The sequence below is a fragment of the Centropristis striata genome, chromosome 1 (genome assembly GCF_030273125.1).
Source record: "Centropristis striata isolate RG_2023a ecotype Rhode Island chromosome 1, C.striata_1.0, whole genome shotgun sequence".
NCBI lineage: Eukaryota > Metazoa > Chordata > Actinopteri > Perciformes > Serranidae > Centropristis > Centropristis striata.
The window spans coordinates 1,331,677-1,352,481 of NC_081517.1; the positions used below are offsets into that span (position 1 = coordinate 1,331,677).

At 36.0% G+C, this 20,805-nt stretch overlaps 1 protein-coding gene across 1 annotated transcript; it reads right to left on the minus strand.

Moving 5' to 3' along the window:
* Nucleotides 1–270: 270 nt before the first annotated feature.
* On the minus strand, nt 271–14,891 carry khsrp (KH-type splicing regulatory protein). Its single transcript, XM_059345445.1, has 18 exons — nt 14,603–14,891; nt 12,367–12,469; nt 12,235–12,288; nt 12,112–12,148; nt 10,775–10,833; nt 10,607–10,678; nt 10,453–10,510; nt 9,436–9,583; nt 9,207–9,305; nt 8,963–9,112; nt 8,492–8,594; nt 7,637–7,761; nt 6,822–7,118; nt 6,605–6,723; nt 5,642–5,733; nt 5,285–5,491; nt 3,995–4,185; nt 271–1,254 (listed from the first exon to the last, which is right to left on the minus strand). The coding sequence occupies exons 1-18, from the start codon at nt 14,690–14,692 to the stop codon at nt 1,246–1,248; spliced, it is 2,013 nt and encodes a 670-aa protein (XP_059201428.1). The 5' UTR covers nt 14,693–14,891; the 3' UTR covers nt 271–1,245.
* Between the last annotated feature and the right edge of the window lie 5,914 nt (nt 14,892–20,805).

Sequence of the window (20,805 nt, forward strand, 5' to 3'; positions counted from 1 at the left end):
GGTCATTTTGTGTCTTTTTTGGTCATTTTGTTTCCTTTTTTTGGTCAATTTGTGTCTTTTTTTGGTCATTTTGTGTGTTTTCTGGTCATTTTGTGTCTTTTTTTGGTCATTTTGTGTCTTTTTTGGTCATTTTGTTTCAAAAAATAAATTTGGAAACTGCGATCAAGGCCGCAGATACCACTCTACAGAAATCATTTATACATAGAAACGTAGGAAAATTGGTCTTCTCCCTCACTGAAGCTGTCAGAGTTATAGTTTATAGTTTGGGCATAAACCGTTCAAATTGTATTCTAATGTACGGGTAGAGTCACGGACCAGAGTCAAGCACACTCGAAATTTCTTTAGAAATTTTCTAGTTTGAATGTTTTATTTAAGTATTTAAAAACAAGCTGTAAAAAATAACATCTAAAAAAAAAAAAAAAAGAAAAAAAATCAGCGTACAGTAACAGAATCTATTGGAACAACAAAAAAATTAAACCGAGGGCAGTCAAGCACACAAACACATACATGCACACACAACCAGCCTACATACTGTAGGACAGTTTATGCCTTATTACAGCCAACTTGCACACATTCCTCTGTTCAGTAGCTTCTACTGTATACAGACACACACAACCCCCCCAAAAAGGAAAATAATTACAATGAATAAAATTAAAAATAAGAAATCATGATAGCAGGGAGAAATATGCCTGCAACTTAAACACTGGGAATGTTCATTAAAAAAAATGAAGTTTAAAAAAAGTACCAAGAACAAGAAAAGGACCAAACATGTTGAATTTCCTTTTTTTTCTTCTTTTTTTAACAAACATAATTTCTGAATATATTTCAAAATACTGCTAGACCGTTTTTTTTACCCTCAGGAAACTGAAGGAAAACTACTTAAATGTGAGTCAGTGTTGAAATGCTGTTGTCCTAACTTGAAAACAAAAGATGCTTATTATTTCATTTTTTTTTGTTAAAAATGAGCAAAAGTATTACAAGGTGTGGGTGGGTGAGGTGAAGGGGCAAGCTGAATTATAACCCAAGTAGTCATTTAGTGCTTTGTTCAATGCATGGGCAAAATTGTTCCCTTTTTCTTCAATTTTTGATTTTAAAAAACAATCAGGAAGGTTGAAATAGAAAATGTCTGGGTGGATGAGGAAACCATGGTGTTGTCTCGTTAAAGCCAGAAAGGAAATCTCTTGATAGAAAAAACAAGTCCAGAGAGCCGTCGCTTGAGACCTTCCAACAGGCCGAGCTAGTCGTTTACTGGGCCTGGAAAGAGACAAAACTTAAATCAGTCTTTGCTTTGGAAACAAATGTGAACATTCTTTACTATTGTATAGTTCTAGGTTGCTCGTCTAGAACTAGCACTCTTAAAATGCAATCTAGCCTATCATGGCTCAATGTTGAAAAGAGGCTGGCCTCATGCACAGTGACATTTCTGAGCAACACATCAACAACACACAGACCTGAGTTCATGAGAGATAAAATAGTTTTTTGTAATACTGTGCATAAACATAACACCAGGAAGGCAGACAAGGGTGATATTGTGCAAGCTCATCCAAGAACTAATTCTCTGAAAAGAACAGAGCTTTATAGAGCGAGTAATATATGGAATGATTTACCACTTGATATCCGTCAAGAAAAAAGCTAAATATCCTTCAAAAAGAAATTAAAGATGTACTTTGTCAGTGGTTAATGTTAGGTGTTGGGCTTATTATATTTTTTGGGGGGGTTTATTTAATTTTTTTTTGTTTATTTTGGTTGAAAGGACACTACTCTTTATAGAAGCGATGTTTGCCTGGATTCATGATGTCCAGGATTACAATCAATGATACTGGTTAAAGCTGGATTGTTTTTTTTTTGTTTTTTTTGTATTTTATTTGTTTTCTGATCAAATGCATTTGACCAATTATTCCTAAACATTTAATCCAAATGGCTGTAATTCAATGGTTTGATTCTACAAACTGTCTTTTAAATTTGTGCTGCATTTTGTAATGAAATTTTGTACTTTTGTGCTTAAAGTTGTTGTAGGACTGTTGAGTATTACTTGTTGGAATGTGGACCCCAGGAAGACTAGCGAACTGCCACGGCACAAGCTAATAGGGATCCTTTAATAAAACAAAACAAACAAAAACTATTGTATGTGTAAAGTGTGTGATAACTCAGTTTCAGTTAGTAACGCCTGCCAGGTGTCAAACTTTTTTTAATACTTTGTTTTTCCCCCCCATGTACTTAACCGTGGATGGTTCTCCAAGTTGTTGTTTTTTACTAGAATCCTCATGGGGTTTTCTTTGGGGCAATATCAGGGTAGGGCTGGGCCATATGGCCCTAAAAGAATATCGATATTTCAGGCTATTTTTGCGATAACGATATTCTTGACGATATTACAAAATATGTAAAAAGATATAGAAAATAGGATATATTTTTTAGTCTGTATAAATAAATAAAAATCTAAAATGTAGTGTGAAGTGCAAATCTCAACAGTTGCCAAATAAAAAATAAAATATATGTATGAGCAAATAATAAAAAATAACCATTTAGGGGTTTCGGGGGCATATTTTAATGACATTTTGTAAAAGGAGAATAAAGGTTCTTTTATGTTTTATTTAAGGCATCTTATTTTGACAATCTTCTTGTAAGTTCTGTGGTGGATTCTGTTAACACACCGTGCTCTTATTTTGAAAGCTGCATGTGTTTAGCGACAGAGAGTAAGTAGCTTTTTGTGATTAAAACAACTTTAATTGTTAGCTAATGTTAACCTTACACCACTACATCAAGAAGTAGAAATGTTGCCAATATCATGATATGCATTTTTTTTTAACCATAAAAAAAAATATACCGATATTATCGTGAACGATACGATATGGCACACCCCTACATCAGGGGTCACCAAGAATGATTCAATAATTAATAACCATGCAAGTGACTTTCACTGCATCTTATTCTAAACCAAAAGGCTGTAAACAGTTGGCAAAACATTCCTGTACAAATGAGTCTTGAATACTTCAGCTAGTGAATGGCGTGTGTTATAAATTCCCTTTGTGACCAGCAAATACACCCTATTAATTTGATTATATTGATAATGTTGATTTAAACAGGTTAATCATTTATTCAAGCACTTTTTAGTTCAGTCTGTTTGAATCGGGCAGTTTACAGGGCAGCTATGTTTACATTCGGGGTCCTTAGAATCAGCATGTGTTGAATAAGTGTGTGTACTGACCTGCTGCTGAAAAAGTTTAAGATAAAGAAGTTAAAGTAAAAAACGGTGTCCTTATTCCCTAACCGGAGTACGCTCACGGGTGAAGAGCAAGGTTATAATAGTTTTGGATTTTTCATTAGTTTTAGTTTTAATTTCGTTGTGAATTTTTGTTTTCAAATTCAGTTAGTTTTAGTTAGTTTTTAGAGTGAGTTTTCTAGTTTTAGTTTAGTTTTTATTTTTTGAAAATGCTTAGTTTTAGTTTAGTTTTTATTAGTTTTAGTGTTAGTTTTGGTTTTGTTGTAATGGGCTATGTGTTGGGTGCCAGATTCAAAGAGGTCATAATAAATGTTTCCTTTATTTCCTTTGGTTTATCATCTCAGCCCCAATAAGGTTATTAACTCTTACAGTTCTGGGTGTTTTGAATTTTGGTTCTAGTGTAAACATCCCAGTCTCAGTAAACATATTCACCATGTGTTGCATGTTCAAATAGAAACACTGAATTATGAATGAAAAAAGTTGACAAAAACGAAAACTAAGGACATTTTCACTATAATTTTAGTTAGTTTTGTAACCACAAAATACAGTTTCAGTTAGTTATCGTTTTTTTAAAAACACTAGTTTTTATTTTATTTCAGTTAACGAAAATGTTTTTTCAATTCTAGTTTTCGTTATTCCGTTAGTTTTCGTTAACTATAATAACCTTGGTGAAGAGTCCCAGCACAACACTTTCCCCCTATAGATCTTTAATAATGTGTGTTTTTAACCTGGGCAGCTACAGGCTTCATGTTTGTTGTGGTCATGATGTGCTACCTGTTGTCCCTGCTGTGGAGCGGCTGCCTGTCCAGGCGCCTGTCCTGGCTGTCCGTAGTAGGCAGCCTGCTGTCTGTAGTACTCCGCCCAGGCTGCACTGTAGTCCTGCTGGCCTCCAGCTGCAGCTCCACCTGCTGCTGCTGCTGCTGCTGCTGCAGTTGGAGCAGCTGCAGCTCCTCCAGCTGGCTGGGCTGCAAAAATAACACACAAACACTTCTTACTGGAAACATTAACTCATTTCATTTCCCAGTATACTACCAACAGTGGTGGGATGTAACTAAGTACATTTACTCAAGTACTGTACTTAAGTACAATTTTGAGGAACTTGTACTTTACTTAAGTATTTCCATTTTATTTAGCTGCCAGCTTTAGTTACTTTTCAGGTCGAGATTTAAAATTTGTACTAATTAAACCACACAAAAGTATATTAAGTAGTTAAAATGAGCCTTATGTTGACAACAGTAAATTCAAAGCTAACATAAATGCATCAAAAATAATACAATAATATATTTGGACATTCTGAGTGAATCCATTATGCATTGTGAATACTTTTACTTTTGATACTTTAAGTGCATTTTGATGCTGATACTTTTGTACTTTTACTTCAGTAAGTTTTGAATGCAGGACTTTTACTTGTAGTGGAGTAATTTCACAGTGTTGTATTAGTACTTTTACTTGAGTAAGGGATCTGAATACTTCTTCCACCACTGGTGGGATGTAACTAAGTACATTTACTCAAGTACTGTACTTAAGTACAATTTTGAGGTACTTGTATTTCACTTGAGTATTTCCATTTTATGTAACTTTATACTTCTACTCCACTACATTTAGCTGACAGCTTTAGTTACTTTTCAGGTCGAGATTTAACGGAAAAAAATGTGATTAATTTAGAGTGATTAGACTCATAACAGTATATTAAGTAGTTTAAATGAGCCCTGGCTTAAGAAAATTAAAAGGCTGTTTACATAAAAGCATCAATAATAATAATGTAATAATATATTTGGAATATATAAAACAGTCTTAGTGGGTCTATTTTGCATAACAAGTACTTTTACTTTTGATACTTCAAGTGCATTTTGATGCTGATACTTTTGTACTTTTACTTCAGTAAGTTTTGAATGCAGGACTTTTACTTGTAGTGGAGTAATTTCACAGTTTGCTATTAGTACTTTTACTTAAGTAAGAGATCTGAATACTTATTCCACCACTGACTACCAACACCGTAAAATAAGCAATACTACACTCTCCCAAACAAAATCTTGTAGTTTAAAGCTCACAAATCACACTTACTCATGCCCATCTTCTTGTAGTACTCCTCCCAGGCTTTAGTGTAGTCTGGCTGACCCCCTGAGGCCTGTGGTGCTTGGCTCTGGTCCCCTGGTGCTGCCGGTGCAGGGGCTCCTGGAGCCTGTGCAGGCATGGCGCCCCCTGGTGTCTGACCATAATATTGCGCGTAGTACGCTGCCCACGCTGCATTGGGGTCTGCTGCTGCCTTACCTAATGAGGAGGAAGGACAAAACAAAAAAGGATGAATTTAGTATTGAAATAAGTGTGCATACCACAAACAAGTGCCTCAACAACTTGAGGAGAGAGCAGACATTTATCATTTCAAAGTATGGAAGCGAGAGCATAAAATAAGGTACTCACTGGGGTCATGAGGTCCGGGGGCTTGCCATTGCTGGTAAGTATTCCCTCCCCAACCCTGAGGACAGTACTGGGGACCAGCAGGTGCAGCACCACTGCAGAGAAGGATAGAAGCATTTTTACATAACATGTCATTTTTCTGACGCTTCTGTCCAAAGCGACTTACAATAAGACCACAGGAATCGAGTTAGAACATAACTTTAACTTTAAGAGCCATCTGTAATTGCTACAGGAGTGCTATCTATATGCACAAGAGAGAAATAGAAGAGTAGAGGGGTTTTTTTGTTTTGTTTTTTAAATATAGATTGATAAAGTATCTAGTAGATAAATACCTATTTTTCAGTTTCCCCTAAAGCAGGGGTCTCAAACTCAAATTACCTGGGGGCCGCTGGAGGCAATATCAAAATAACCAAAAAAAAGACAAAATGACCAAAAAAAAGACACAAAATTACAACAAAAAAAAAAGTCACAAAATGACCCAAAAAAAAAAATGTAATTACTCAAAAAAGACACAAAATGACCAAAAAAAGACCAAAAACACAGAATTACCAAAAAGACACAAAATGACAGAAATAAAACTAAATTACTTAAAGAAAAAACAAAATGACCCCAAAAAAAATACAGAATTATCCAAATAAATATTTTTAAAAAAAAGACACAAAATGACTGAAAAAAACACTAAATTACTTAAAAAAGACACAAAATTATTTAAAAAAGACAAAATTATTTTAAAAAAGACACAAAATTACCACAAAAAAAAAAAAGTAATTAAAAGGGACCTTCCACACACAACACATTAAAGTGCCATTCATATAAAACTCACATTAAACTTTCATATCAAGGTGGGGGCCACAAAATATTGTCAAAAGGGCCACAATTGGCCCGTGGCCCGCGAGCTTGAGACCCATGCCCTAAAGGAAAACTCAAAATACCTGCTGTCAAATGTTGTTTGTGGTTTGTACTTACTGGGGAGCACCACCGGGAGGCCCTGCGTTATAAGGGTTGGGATTATAGGGACCCATAGGACCACCTGGGCCTCCCGGACCTCCTGGACCAGGACCACCGCCCACTGGACACAATGGAGCCTGGAGAAAAAAAAAGAAAAAAGAGAAAAACAATCAAACTAGGAGTCACTTATCTCTTGACAGCTGTGTGAAAGGTGCATTTCTTCACTTAAACATACCTCAATCTTCTCTTCTATAAGCTGCTTTGCGTGGTCGATCTGTTGTGGGGACCCTCGGATGATGAACAGTTTAAAGTTAGGGTCCCCGTTTGGTGGCGGCTGACGAGAGATCTCCACAAAAGCGCCGGTCTGTTGGTTGATGGACTTAACATTCTCTCCTCCTCTTCCGATCACAAGTCCACATTTGTGTGCAGGAATGGAGAAGGTCATCTCTCCTCCTGGAGGTCCCCAGTTCCCCTGGCCTCTACCTCGCCCACGTCCCCCTTGTGGCATCCCTGAACCAGAACCTGGGGGGCCCTGTGGAAGAAATTCATCTTACATTAGGTTTCACAGCAACACAGCAACAAAGAAGAGTTTAAAGAGTTTTAAAACACCTACCCCTCAACCTAAAGTTAGACATATTTATGAAACACTGGGAAAGATGGGTGCAGTTCATCAGACCTTTAAGACCGGATTTTGTAAAGGTAACGAGTTCCTTTTTCTTTTTTTTTTTGGGTCTCCCGCTGTATATCAGTGACATGAATACAACTGAATGATGCCCAACTGCTACAGACATTTATATTTATTTATTCATATTATGTATTTACTTTTTGCCTCTATACCCCTCTGGATGTAGATAGTTAAATTGTATGTCTTTGTTTTTTCTTTACATATTCATATTATTAAAAAGGGAATGGACAATGAACATTTGGAACAAGAAGCTATTGATACAAAACCTTTGGCTCTGTACAATTTTGATACTAACAGCTGTAAATCCATTTGTACTTGTCAATTGTTGTGAAATTTCCTAATAAAAAGATAATTAAAACACCTACCCCCTGCCCGCCCTCCTCTCGTGCACGGATGCTCTGCAGCAGGTCGGTGATGATTGATGCAGCATGCTGACATTGGTCTGGTGGACCCATGATATGAGCAATTTTATCAGGACCTGTCCCATCATCTGTAAGGGTTGACAACAGAACACAAAGTTTTATTAGTGGGGTTGATTGATTTGATTGATTGTCTTTATTTCGAACATGCAGGCAATAAAAAAAAAAACTAGTTTAAATATTAATAGATGAATAAATAAAAAACAAAAAAGCAAAAAAATTGAAAAGAAACAGACACTTTCTGCAAGCTCGAAAGGGGGCAGGAAGAAGTAAAAAAACGTATCTAGTCCTACCCCTTAACGGGTCAGTATATACATGCATATATGAATAATCAGTATAGTCACATACAAATATTATAAATAATGATATATATATATATATATATATATATACTATAAATTTATATTACAATGTGAAAACCTATACATGTATATTATAAATTACTATATATATATATAAATATTATAAACATAAATACAATTACCATGTATATAACAAAATTACAGTCTACATATGGGTTTGTACAAGAACTGAAAACAAAAGGATCAATGATCTTAGCTGAAAATAATCAAGACATTGGACATTTTACTGCCAAAAAAATAGTTGGAAAAAAAGAGAAAAAACACAGAAGCTTTAGTTGATTTGATATTTTCTGTAACACTTCAAACTGTCCAATTTCATAAATCTAAAAACATACATTTAACATTTCTTTATGTTTTGGTTTATCAGATAGTATTCATTTTATACAAGGGGAAGACCAAGAGTTGGAATTAAATTTATGACAAATGAAGGACAGCTCACCTGGCTTAAATTGTATCTTGACTCCAGCATCGCTCTGAATCTTCTTGATCATCTCCCCACTTCGGCCAATAACAACTCCCACAGAGTGGCGGGGTACGGCTATCTGTAGAATTAATAAAATTGTCAGAACTGCTCCAAGCGGTTGAGTCTCAATTAATGCAATTCTCATTCTGCTGTTAGGGGGGGAAATGGTCTTTAACCCATTGAGGCCTAAAACGCCTGTAAAACCTCTGGGCGATTTTAAAATCAGCCCCTAAAACCTGAAGTTTTTCTGGAAATTCAACAGAAGTGTCAACGCTTCTACTAAATAATAGATTTTTCAGCCTCTGTAGCAGGTAGAAATTAAATTCAAAAAGTATTTGAGAGCTTATACAAATACTACAAAACGACGTATCCGCTTTCCAGGCCTCAATGGGTTCAATAAAAAAAGCAAAGTTAGAACTAAGTGCTGTAATAGCAGAAATGACTTACATCGATGCCCCCGCCTCCTCCTCCACCACCTCCTCCGCCCCCTCCTCCTCCTCCGCCTCCTCCTCCCATCCTCGATCCGTATTCACCCCGGTCTCCAAAACCGGCGTGATCCCGGTCTCGTAGAATTTCATTAACCATCTCCTTTGCTTGCTAAATAAAACAAAAGACAATCATTTGAAGGGTAAATTGGGTCATAATCAATTTTCTACTTGGCTAAAACTATTTCACTGTGTTTGCAGCATACCTGCACTTTATAAGGGTCTCCAATGATGCGGAGGGGTTTATCTATGTTGGGTGGCTGGGATCCATCTTGAATAAGAATCATTTTAACTCCAGCCCGCTCCTAAGATTTTACAGGAGAGGGATGTTACACATTACAAAATGAGCATGTTCAATAGTTTATAAATGCAGCACACTTTAGAAATCAGCTCCACACCTGTAAGTGGTTATGTTTATATTAAGGGCAGCCTCACCTGTAGCTGTTTGATGGTCTCTCCTCCTTTACCTATAATAAGGCCGGCCTTGCCAGCAGGGATGATCATCTCCTGCATGGAGCCTGACTGCCCGTTAGTCGTCTCATGCCCTCTTGAAACTATGTCCTCTATAAGTGCCTTGGCTCTCCTGAAGGCAAATTAAAAAGAAAAGGACCGTGAAACATTTGATGAACACATGACTAAGATAGAATAAAACCAGTTTAGTTAATGGGCCACACTACACTGTGTTTAGTTGTTTTAATCCTTTGATTTTTTGTTTTTTTATTGTATTCATGCATATTTTATTGTGTGCGGGCAGTACATTTTACATTTTATTTTATCCCATTTTTTATTTATTTTATCTTATTGCATCTTACTGTTCTATTGTTTACTACATCTTTGTATTGTGTTATGTATTTATTGTTTGTGCAGCACTTTGGAAACCTTGTGTTTGCTAAAATTGTGCTTTATAAATAAAGTGGATTGGATTGGATTTGATGCACAACATATGGACAACCCTTCTAATACACAACATGGGTCAAAAATGACTCATTCATACAAATTTGATTTAAAATGAAATGACCTAATACTATAATAATAGTAATTTGTTTCAAATAGTTACTTTCCACACTCATATATTTAATCTATTTAACATGTTTATGCATCATTTTGTCACACATACAGTGTATCTGGAAGGTATTCACAGCACTTTACTTTTTCCACATTTTTTTTTATGTTTCAGCCTTATTCTAAAATTGATTAAGTTAATAATGACATTTTTGACCCATGTTGTGCATTTGAAGCGTAGTGATACGAAAAGGGTTTTTATTCAAAAAGTAAGAAATGAAAACAAAAAATGAGGATGTATGATGATCAAAAACAAGTTGACATAGGAAAACCTGGAACACTGAATGATGAAATGAATTTATTGCAAAGATATAGAAAACTAAAAACTCAGTCGGGTCACTTTAGACCCATGTTGTGCATCAAAGGGTTAAATAGTAGAAATCAACTTACTGTATGGCGTCTGCTGACCCCGTGAGAGAAACACTTCTATCTGGAAGACCGGCACTGTCTGTGAATGAATATTAAAGTATATATAATCAATCCAAGAGAAACGGGAATAGCTGGGATACTTTGTGGACTTCCAGGGGTAGAATATATATCTCACCGTGTGCAATCTGGACTTTACAGCCAGAATCCTGTTGGATTTTGTTAATCTGTTCACCTCCTCGGCCAATGACTTCAGGGACAACAGGAAAGATATTTCATTTTTAGTTCAGTCACATCACACAGCCATCGTGTCTACGGTTTAGGAAACATATGTGCGTGTACTTACTGAGGCCGACCATGCCATCAGGCACCCTGAACTCTTCTGTCATTGTGGAGGACCTAACACTGCAGAAAAGTTTAAAATAATAGAAGGATCAATAAGTGATCTGATCCAAGCATTAAAAGTGTTCATGTATCAAGAAGGTGGTTAAAACAAGACCCACCTACAATAGGAGAATGTTAGATGTGGTCCATGATATATATACAATGGAAAAGTTATTCTACTCCCTCAAAATCCAGACTGACACATTTTCTAGAATATGGTCTAAATGGACTGGGTATGTTGATCATATAGGCCTAAGATCAGATTTTGTTTGAGTATTTTTTGTTTTTGTCTTGTTGTAATTATCTATGTGTATGCATGTCCCTTTTTCTTTATTTATTTTCTTTCAGAGAATTAAAGTGAAACTCCCTCTTATGATTGAACTGTTCATAATGTTAATACCGTATTTTCCGGACTATAAGTCGCAGTTTTTTTTCATAGTTTGGCCGGGGGTGCGACTTATACTCTGGAGCGACTTGTGTGAAATTATTAACACATTATTACCGGTATATCATTTCACATGTTATTTTCACACTAAACCGCAAGAGGGCGCTCTAGGCCGAGTATGAGGATGAGTCTGACGTAAGCGACGTAGAAGAAGAAGCGCCGCATCTTCTACCTCCGGAGTTAGCGGAGTTGTTTCAAAGTGACACCGAGGATGAAGATTTCATTGGATTTTAGTGATTTGGAGTGACACGGATGGTTTGGTAAACTTCTTAGCATGTAATTTATGCTATAGTTATCTGAATAACTCTTAATATGTTATGTTAACATACCAGGCACGTTCTCAGTTGTGTCATGTAACGTAAGCATACCGTACAATTATTCAGCCTGTTGTTGCCTCTATTCTATTTTTATTTTAAATTGCCTTTCAAGATGACATGTCTGTTCTTGGTGTTGGATTTTATCAAATAAATTTCCCCCAAAAATGCGACTTATACTCCAGTGCGACTTATATATGTTTTTTCCTTCTTTATTATGCATTTTATGGCTGGTGCGACTTGTACTCCGGAGCGACTTATAGTCCGGAAAATACGGTACATAAAAATGTTAAAAAATTGGGCCTGGGAAGAAAACTGATGTTGATGTATATCTATGGATACAGAATGAAAATCCTGATGGTTATCTTTTCTATGATTTAGTTTTCTTTTCCTTTCCTATGCATCAGGAACCTGTACATATAAGAGAAATTATGTTTTGTTTTTAAGAAGGGAAAATATCCTATGTTGTATGTAACCTGTTGGCCTCAATAAAGATAAAATTAAAGTGTTCATGTAAAGAAACCAATAAAAACCCTGTACCTTTGTTGGGACAGGGCAGCCAGCTGAGCTCCAATAGCTGCAAGAGAAGGAGAATGTGGTGAATGGTTGGAAACTGGAATGATTGAGTGTTTGAAAAAAGGATCAATGAGCGATTTAACGTACACAAAGCAGAATCAATTTCGGTCTGTGATGCTACCTTCTTGGCATCGGGTTCATCTGAGCACAAAAGAAAAAGTGAGTCAACTGATGAACTAACAAATGCAGACAAACTGCATGTTTGTGCTGATGTTTCACCTGCTCCTTCCAGGGATCGTTTCTGTGCTGTGAATGGATAGTTCTCAGCTCCTCCGTTGTTGCTCACTGAGGGAACACCTTCTCCACCGATTTTAGCTGCAATCTACAAAGACATACAGTGGATGAAGTGCCTGCAATACGCCCGAAAATAGTGAAAAAAGAAAGATCATCTCATTTAAGTGTCACTCTGCAGACACATGAAGATCAATTGACTCAGGAGGAGAACTGATGTTGTCATCTGGATCTGGAGAGTCCAAATTTAGAACACAAAGCTTTTGTTTTTTGTTCTTTTTGTTGGCTTTGTGGAGTTCGAAAGCGTACGCATTTACCAGACAGGGAGGATCTAACAAAATATTTTAATGAGCTGTATTATGGGAAGTGTAGGATCTAGTCTTTGGCACTGATATTCCATACCACTGACTAAAAGCCAGACATCCACATCTATGCTGCATCTATTTTGACGCGTCTCTCAAATACCTCAACTTTATAGAAGTGCAATATTAAATCAGTGGAGCAATTTCTAAACTGGAATTAGATACAACCATTACACCAACAGTTGATTAATCTACAGATAGAAAAATTATATGCAACTATTTCAAAAATAACCTTAGTAATTTTTTGTTAAAATTGTTTTTTTTGCCTAAATCATCTCCTCATAGCCACCTATGGTAACATCTCCTCCATCCTCAGTTGATCAGATCATGTGATTTTACCCCTTTAAGATAATGGCCTATGTCAAGTGTGTGACATAAGCGGATTTATTATGCCTAAATCAAAATAAAATGTGACTTAGGCAATTTTTTTCAACATGCCTTTGTGACTTAAAGATATGGTAACACTTTATTTTGAAGGTGTCTACATAAGAGTGACATGAGCATGTCATAAACATGACATGGGATGTGTCATGAACATTAATGACACTTTGAAGTAACATTAATGCTCATGATACTTGTCATGTCATGTTTATGACAGGCTTGTGTGACTCTTATGTAGACTCCTTCAAAATAAAGTGTTACCATATCTTGTTTAAGTCACAAAGGCATGTTCAAAAAATTATCCAAGTCATTTATTTCTCTTAAGTTACATAATGTACACACAGTGTTATTACTATGCCAATAGCCATCCTTTGTTACATCATTTTTGAGTGAAATGATCAATAAATGTCACATGTTACACTTTTGGTTAAGTTTTTTGTGTTTCCTGCAAAACTTGAAAAAAAATGAATTAGGTGATTATTTTAACAGGGTGACGGTATAACCGATAACGCCAAGCATCCTTTGTCCATTTAATTCCAGTTACCAATACACGAGAACTATGGAGGACTAAACATGACTTAAGTATAAATAAATCAATCAATCAATGCATAAATAAATGTATAAATAAATGCATAAATAAATAAATAAATAAATAAATGCTGAAATAAATGAATAAATAAATAAATGCATGAACAAATGTATAAATAAATTCAGGAATAAATAAATAAATGCATAAATAAATGCAAAAATAAATGTATAAATGCTTTATATTTAAGCATATTTATGCTTTATTTCAGCATTTATTTATTTATTTCAGCATTTATTTATTTACTCCTGTATTTATTTATACATTTATTCATGCATTTATTTATTTATTCATTTATTTCAGCATTTATTTATTTATTTCAGCATTTATTTACGCATTTATTTATTTATTCCTGTATTTATTTACACATTTATTCATGCATTTATTTATTTATTCATTTATTTCAGCATTTATTTATACATTTATTTATGCATTGATTGATTGATTTTTTTATACTCAAGTCATTTTTAGTCCTCCATAGAGAACAAGCGAGTCCTTATTTGACCTTATTTCGTTACAATCACAGTGCCATGAAACTGTTATTTGTTCTTTTTTTTTTCTAAAATGGCGTTTTACACATGGTTGAATATAAAAACTTGGTTATCAGCTTACCGTTAAACCAGCGTGGTGACCGTTAAACCAGCGTGGTGACCGTTAAACCAACGTTAACCGTTATCTAACCAAGCTACCTTTAGCTAAAGCTAGCTAGTCCATTTAACTCAACGTTAAAGTGAGTGTGTGGACAAATGAATGGCAGCGCTACCAGCTAGCTAGCTAGCTAGCTCGCTAGTTACCTAAAGCTAACGTCACGGGTAATTGAGCTAGCTGCTAGTTTCCCCACCAGCTAGCTAACTACCGTTAGCTAACCGGGCTAACTGTCTCGCGCTTTATTTACCTGTCTGGCTCGTTGTACTGCATCAGCAAAAGCGTCCTTTTTCATCCCAGCGCCGACCCCATTAGCCGGCAGACCGCCGTAATCAGACATGCTGCTCACAAGGGGCAAATAGACACAGGGAGGGGGCAGGCTGGGTAGCTTTAGCCGGGGCGAGCTGCGCAGAAGCGGGAAGGCTGAACGGGAGCGTGCGGGGGACACCAATGTGCGCGAGACAGCCTACCACGCCGGCAAACTTCCCTGCTTAAAATAGCCAATCAACAAACCTTCAACCCCCGCGTCTTCTTCTTCCTCTTCCTCTTACTGTCGGGTGGTGACGTCAAAGGTTATACAGCAAAAAACTACCGCCACCTGCTGGTGAGGAGGAGAAGAGCAGGTACCAGACAGGACAGGCCTGTTTACAGCATTTGGTTGTTGTTGTTGTGTCTTTTTTAGTTATTTTGTGTCTTTTTTGTCATTGGTGTCATTTATGTGTCTTTTTTGTGTCTGTTTTAGTTATTCTGTGTCTTCTTTTTTTGGTGATTTTGTGTCTTTTTTTGGTCATTTTGTGCCTTTTTTTAGTCATTTTGTATCTTTTTTGTCATTTTTGTGTCTTTTTTTTTCCATTGGTGTCATTTATGTGTCTTTTTTGTGTCTGTTTTAGGTATTTTGTGTCTTCTTTTTTTGGTCATTTTGTGTCTTTTTTTGGTCATTTTGTGCCTTTTTTTAGTCATTTTGTATCTTTTTTTGTCATTTTTGTGTCTTCTGTGGGTTTTTTTGTTATTCTGTCTTCTCATTTTGTGTCTTTTTTGTCATTGGTGTCATTTATGTGTCTTTTTTGGTCATTTTGTGTCTTTTTTTAGTCATTTTGTATCGTTTTGGTCATTTTGTGTCTTTTTTGGCCATTTTGTGTCTTTTTCAAGACCAATGTGCGTGAGACAGCCTACCACGCCGGCAAACTTCCCTGCTTAAAATAGCCAATCAACAAATCTTCAACCCCCGCGTCTTCTTCTTCCTCTTCCTTTTACTGTCGGGTGGTGACGTCCAACGTTACACAGCAAAAAACTAGCGCCACCTCCTGGTGTGGAGGAGGAACATGCACCAGACAGGACAGGCCTGTTTACAACATTTAGAGCCTTTCATGCCCACTGGCATTAAAGGGGATATATTAAAAGCATGGGTTAGGCTCTGAAGACTTTTTTAGATACCTGCAAGTCAGACACTATTTCAACCAAAATATTAAAATACCATCGACTGACCAAGGGCCATTTCAAACATTTATATCACTTACAAAATCAATGTTTCCCTCCAAAATTATTTCTAAGCTATACAACAACATGCTGCAGGGTGGGGGGGGGGGAACACATATTATGTGAAAGAAAAATAGGAAAGAGAAGGAAGCTTCACGATAACTGAGGAAGACTGGGAGCACATCTGTAAAATCCAGTGGGTCTCAACTGGGTCAAATATCTGGCGTGAATTTTGTTGGAAAAATATAATGCGTTTTTTCATTACACCAGCTCAAAAAAGATAGCGTAGAAATGGAGATGCCTGCTGGAGGTGTGGTATTGAAGGAGCTAATCATTTCCATATTTTCTGGAACTGTAAAATTATTCAAAGGTATTGGGTTGAAATTCATCATCATTTGCAAAATGTATTCTCAATTGTTTTCCCCTTTTTATTTGAAACTGTGTATCTTGGGAACATATTACTAGACGGCTTTAGCAATGCAGACAAGAAACTGCTTTATATTCTTTTAGCAGCAAGCAAAAAGCCCATTATTACCAGGAGATGGCTCAAACCTGAGCAACCACAACATGAGGACTGGATCAACATCATACAAGACATCTACACAATGGAAAAAGTGACTTTTCATCTGAAGTTACAAATGGACTCATTTTACAAAACCTGGTCAAAATGGACAGAATATGTTAAGCCTACAAGTTCTGATTTTATATAAAACTGTCATTTAACCAACAACGACTGCTGCAAAGAATGATGATAGGAGAAAATGATGATGCTGTGTGATATTGGAACCCCCCCCCCCAACTGTTCCTGTTCTTTGTTCTGGATAAAGTGTTTAAAAAATTCCTCAATAAAAAGTGAATTAAAAATAAATAAATAAAGGGGATATATTATGCTCATTTTCAGCTTCATTGGCTACTTGCATTTTAGGTTTTGATTAGAACATTAGTTTACATGCTTTAATGTTCAAAAACACATTCATTTTCTTATACTGTCTGAAAATATCTGTATTGTAGTGATGGCCAGATGAAGCCCCATGAAGTCTTGAAGCTTTTCATCCAAGTGATTAAAAAGAAAGGTTAATATCTCAAGACTTCATGTGCTCACAACCCTCCTGCTGGTCAAAACCTTTATTGTCATTTCAGCTATTCGTGATTGTCTCTTGTCTGTCTGTAACAGTGTCAGCACAGGAATAATCACTGCCAAGAGCAATTTAATTTGATTTCATGTGGTTCATTCAATCATTCATTTAATCTTTTTTTGATTAATTTATGGGTAATGGTAAAAGTCTATTAATGTAAAAAGAAAATTAAAAAAGTATGACAGTATGAGTTCAATCAATGTTTGAATAAATCCAATAGGACATGAGATGTTTATGTTAAAATTGTGAGTGTTTTCCAAAGATTTTTTATGAATACTGGGGTGATGATGATGACTTCATTTTTATTAAGAATGAATATTTTTGCCACTGTGCTTGGACTCAATTTTGCGAGGATCCATTGCACACATATATATATATATATATATATATATATATATATATATATATATATATATATGTTCATATAACACACAGACCTGATGCCAACACTCAAACATTCCCTGAACCAGCGAGGCTTCAAACGCCATCAATGACATCACTCGCCCTTAAAGAAACACGCCTCGACACGCTTCATAAAATACTTCCCGGATTTCTCAACACACGCTCCGAAGCTTCAGCACAGTCCGTCCCGTCACGACTTAATGCCGCCTGGCAGGTTCATACTTGCATTTTAGGTTTCTATTAGAACGTGTTTACATGCTTTAATGTTCAAAAAACACATTCATTTTCTTATGCTGTCTGAAAATATCAGTTTTGACCTCCTGTCTGAACACTCTGTGTAGGTCCCTGTCTCTTTAAGGCCCTCCAGAAGAAGCCCAGTCTGCTGAGATTCATCAGTGTTTCTGGGTCTTCAGCATCTGTGCTGTCAGATGACTGTATAGCTTCAGACAAAGGCCCATCCAAGTGTTCAAAGACGAACAGCTGCAGACACATCCCATTGACAGGAGGATATGACTATATACACTACTGGTCAAAAGTTTTAGAACACTCCAACTTTTCCAGAATTTAATTGAAAATGATGCAGTTTAATGTCTCAGTGTACTCTGAAATTAATGCACATTTGCAACATTTAAAATTCTTTATTGAGCATGATAGTGTTTTGGAAGTAAAAAAAAGATTCAAAATCACATTTTATGTTGGACTAAAAAAGACACAAAATGACAAAAAAAGACACCAAAAGACACAAAATGACCAAAAAAAGACACAAAATGACTTACAAAGACATGAAAATAATTCAAAAATGGACAAAATAGCCCAAGACTCCATAGAGTTAAGTTTTTAACCCATTTCTTGTTCCCTGAAAAAGGCCTACTTGTATAATTCTGAAATGTACATTATTTTCCAGTTTTGGTTAAGCTTACCTTTTTTTATTTACCTCTGGCAGTTCACCACTTACCTTTGGACCCTTTCAAGCTGTTCATTTGACTTGAACTGCTTGAATTTCAATTAAAAAAAATGAAAAATTGTGGTGTTCTAAAACTTTTGACCGGTAGTGTATATTATTAAAAAAACTCTAAAAAATGTATGTCATTTTTTTTTCAATTGCAATGTCAAAAAACAGAGGCAAACCCCGTTATCACAATAATTACATTACTTCGATAATGTCGCACATGGAAGCGAAGCTGGAGGGAATCAGAGAGGCACCATTATGCTAACATGGAGAAGGAGTATACAAAAATAGTACTTAACATGTGGTTATTTTATATAGGCTTATATAATCTTATGAATATCGTTGTCAAGGTATGAAACAACCATTTCAGGATAGAAGACTTTAACTGACCTCTTCCGTCACTTTTTTGACCTGGTCATAGGCAGGTGATGACATTTATGTCATACGGACCAAAGAGGACCCTTAAAGAAAGGTACGATGTAAAAAAATGTTTTTTTAATAACTGAGGTGGGGAGAAAGTCTTGCACTTACTGGAAATCACTGCATTGAATCATAAAATAAATTGCAGACTTGTTTTGTTAAAAGCATATATAAGTGTAACCAGTAGCAGGGTAACAAGAGCTAAGAATATGATGTTCTTTTTTTTTTTTTTTTCTTCTTTTATTATGAAATAGTGCTACAATGTACATTGCATTTCCTCTCCTGACTCTCCGCTGTCTGTTGTGTGTTTGTCTGTGTGTGTGTTGTTGATTTTTTTTTTGTAATGCTGGTAAAAAATGAAGAAAACTGATAAATATTTTCCTGCCAAAGATCCGAGAGGTGTGTGTGTGTGACACAGTGTGTGTGTGTGTGTGTGTGTGTGTGTGTGTGTAAATAATTATCCACCTGACAGGTGATTGAATTCTGTTTTGTGTGTTTTAAAATCTGGTTCCTCTTAAAAGCTTCTGTAGACAAAAATAGTCAATTCTTAAGACTGAATAGAAACATGAATCAGTTATTTACTGTGTGTGTGTGTGAGAATATGATGTTCTTAACTACAGTTGTAAGTTGCCAACTTAAGGCAACGAGCCAAGCAAAGTCAACTAATAGGAACAACCTGGTAAGTCACAGTGCAGTGATTTCAGTTCAGAAAATCAGAAAATTGCATTTATTTAACAAAAGCAGCAACATGCATGCATTTTTTTTCTTGCACATTCCATAATAAATACTGACATATCTGAAATGTTCATAGGCAATAAATCTCATTTGATATTTTTTGATATGATAGAGACAAAAAACTAACTCTTCACCATAGTGTTAAACCTACACATTGTGCGCATAGAGTTGATGAAAACACTGTGTGGCACTGGACCCTGAAGTGTGTTTCAAACATAGAAACACTTCTAAAAACATGAGCGTTTTTGCATGAGTGGTTATCCAAGAATACAGTTCAAGATATGGCTTTGGCAGTTCCACTCGTGTGAAATATAAAGTTCTTTGGTGTGCGTTATTCAGGAAAGAGAAGATTGACCTTTTTTGATCGTCCATTTCAATGACCATCTCAGATGCCATTTGAGAGTTAGGTTCAGTCTGTTTGTTTTCTGTTTTACTATTATTTCTGTTCTTTAGCGTATGTAACATTGGTTTAAGACATGTCAATGAAAAGCCAGATTCTGTATCTGAGACGATGTGGAGCAACTTCAGGTTCCCCTCACTTACACACAAACAGGAAGTGGGATCGGTCCTCCTATCAGTCCTGTATCTTCTCTATAAATCACCTAGGAGACAAAAATAATGCTGTAGGAATGTAACACGGCCTCCATATTTGGTAGCACCACACTTTTTACCTGTTCGTTCTCAGGCGAGTTCATGCAAGTCTTCATCAAACACAACAAGTCAATGCAGCAGCAGCAGGAGGCTAGTGGGTTAGCTTTCACACAACTGCCAGCATGCACTGCAATGTAAGATATCACACCTGAAGTTCATCACAGCAGCTGCCAGTGTACAGTGCATACGGAAAGTATTCACAGTGCTTCACTTTTCCCACATTTTGTTATGTTGCAGCCTTATTCCGAAATGGATTCAATTCATTTTTCCCCTCAAAATTCTACGCAAAATACCCCATAATGACAACTGTAAAAAAGTTTGTTTGAGATTTTTGCAAATTTATTAAAAATAAAAAACGAAGAAATCACTTGTACATAAGTATTCACAGCCTTTGCGATCAAGCTCAAAATTGAGCTCAGGTGCATTCTGTTTCCACTGATCATCCTTGAGATGTTTCTACAGGCTGTAATTGCTGCCAGAGGTGCCACAACAAAGTATTGAGCAAAGGCTGTGAATACTTATGTACATATTATATTTTCCTTTTTTATTTCTAATAAATTTGCAAACATTTAAAAAAAAATGTTTTTAAAGTTGTCATTATGGGGTATTTTGTGTAGAATTTTTAGGAAAAATTAATTGAATCCATTTTGGAATAAGGCTGTAACATAAAGAAATGTGGAAAAA

Excerpts from the sequence above, each read along its gene's own strand:
- khsrp (XM_059345445.1), bottom strand. The coding sequence starts at position 14,692 with ATGTCTGATTACGGCGGTCTGCCGGCTAATGGGGTCGGCGCTGGGATG. Across the intron at positions 10,511-10,606 it reads TAAAGTCCAGATTGCACACG|ACAGTGCCGGTCTTCCAGAT; the intron begins GTGAGATATATA and ends ATTCATTCACAG. Across the intron at positions 9,584-10,452 it reads GGGTCAGCAGACGCCATACA|GAGAGCCAAGGCACTTATAG; the intron begins GTAAGTTGATTT and ends ATTTGCCTTCAG.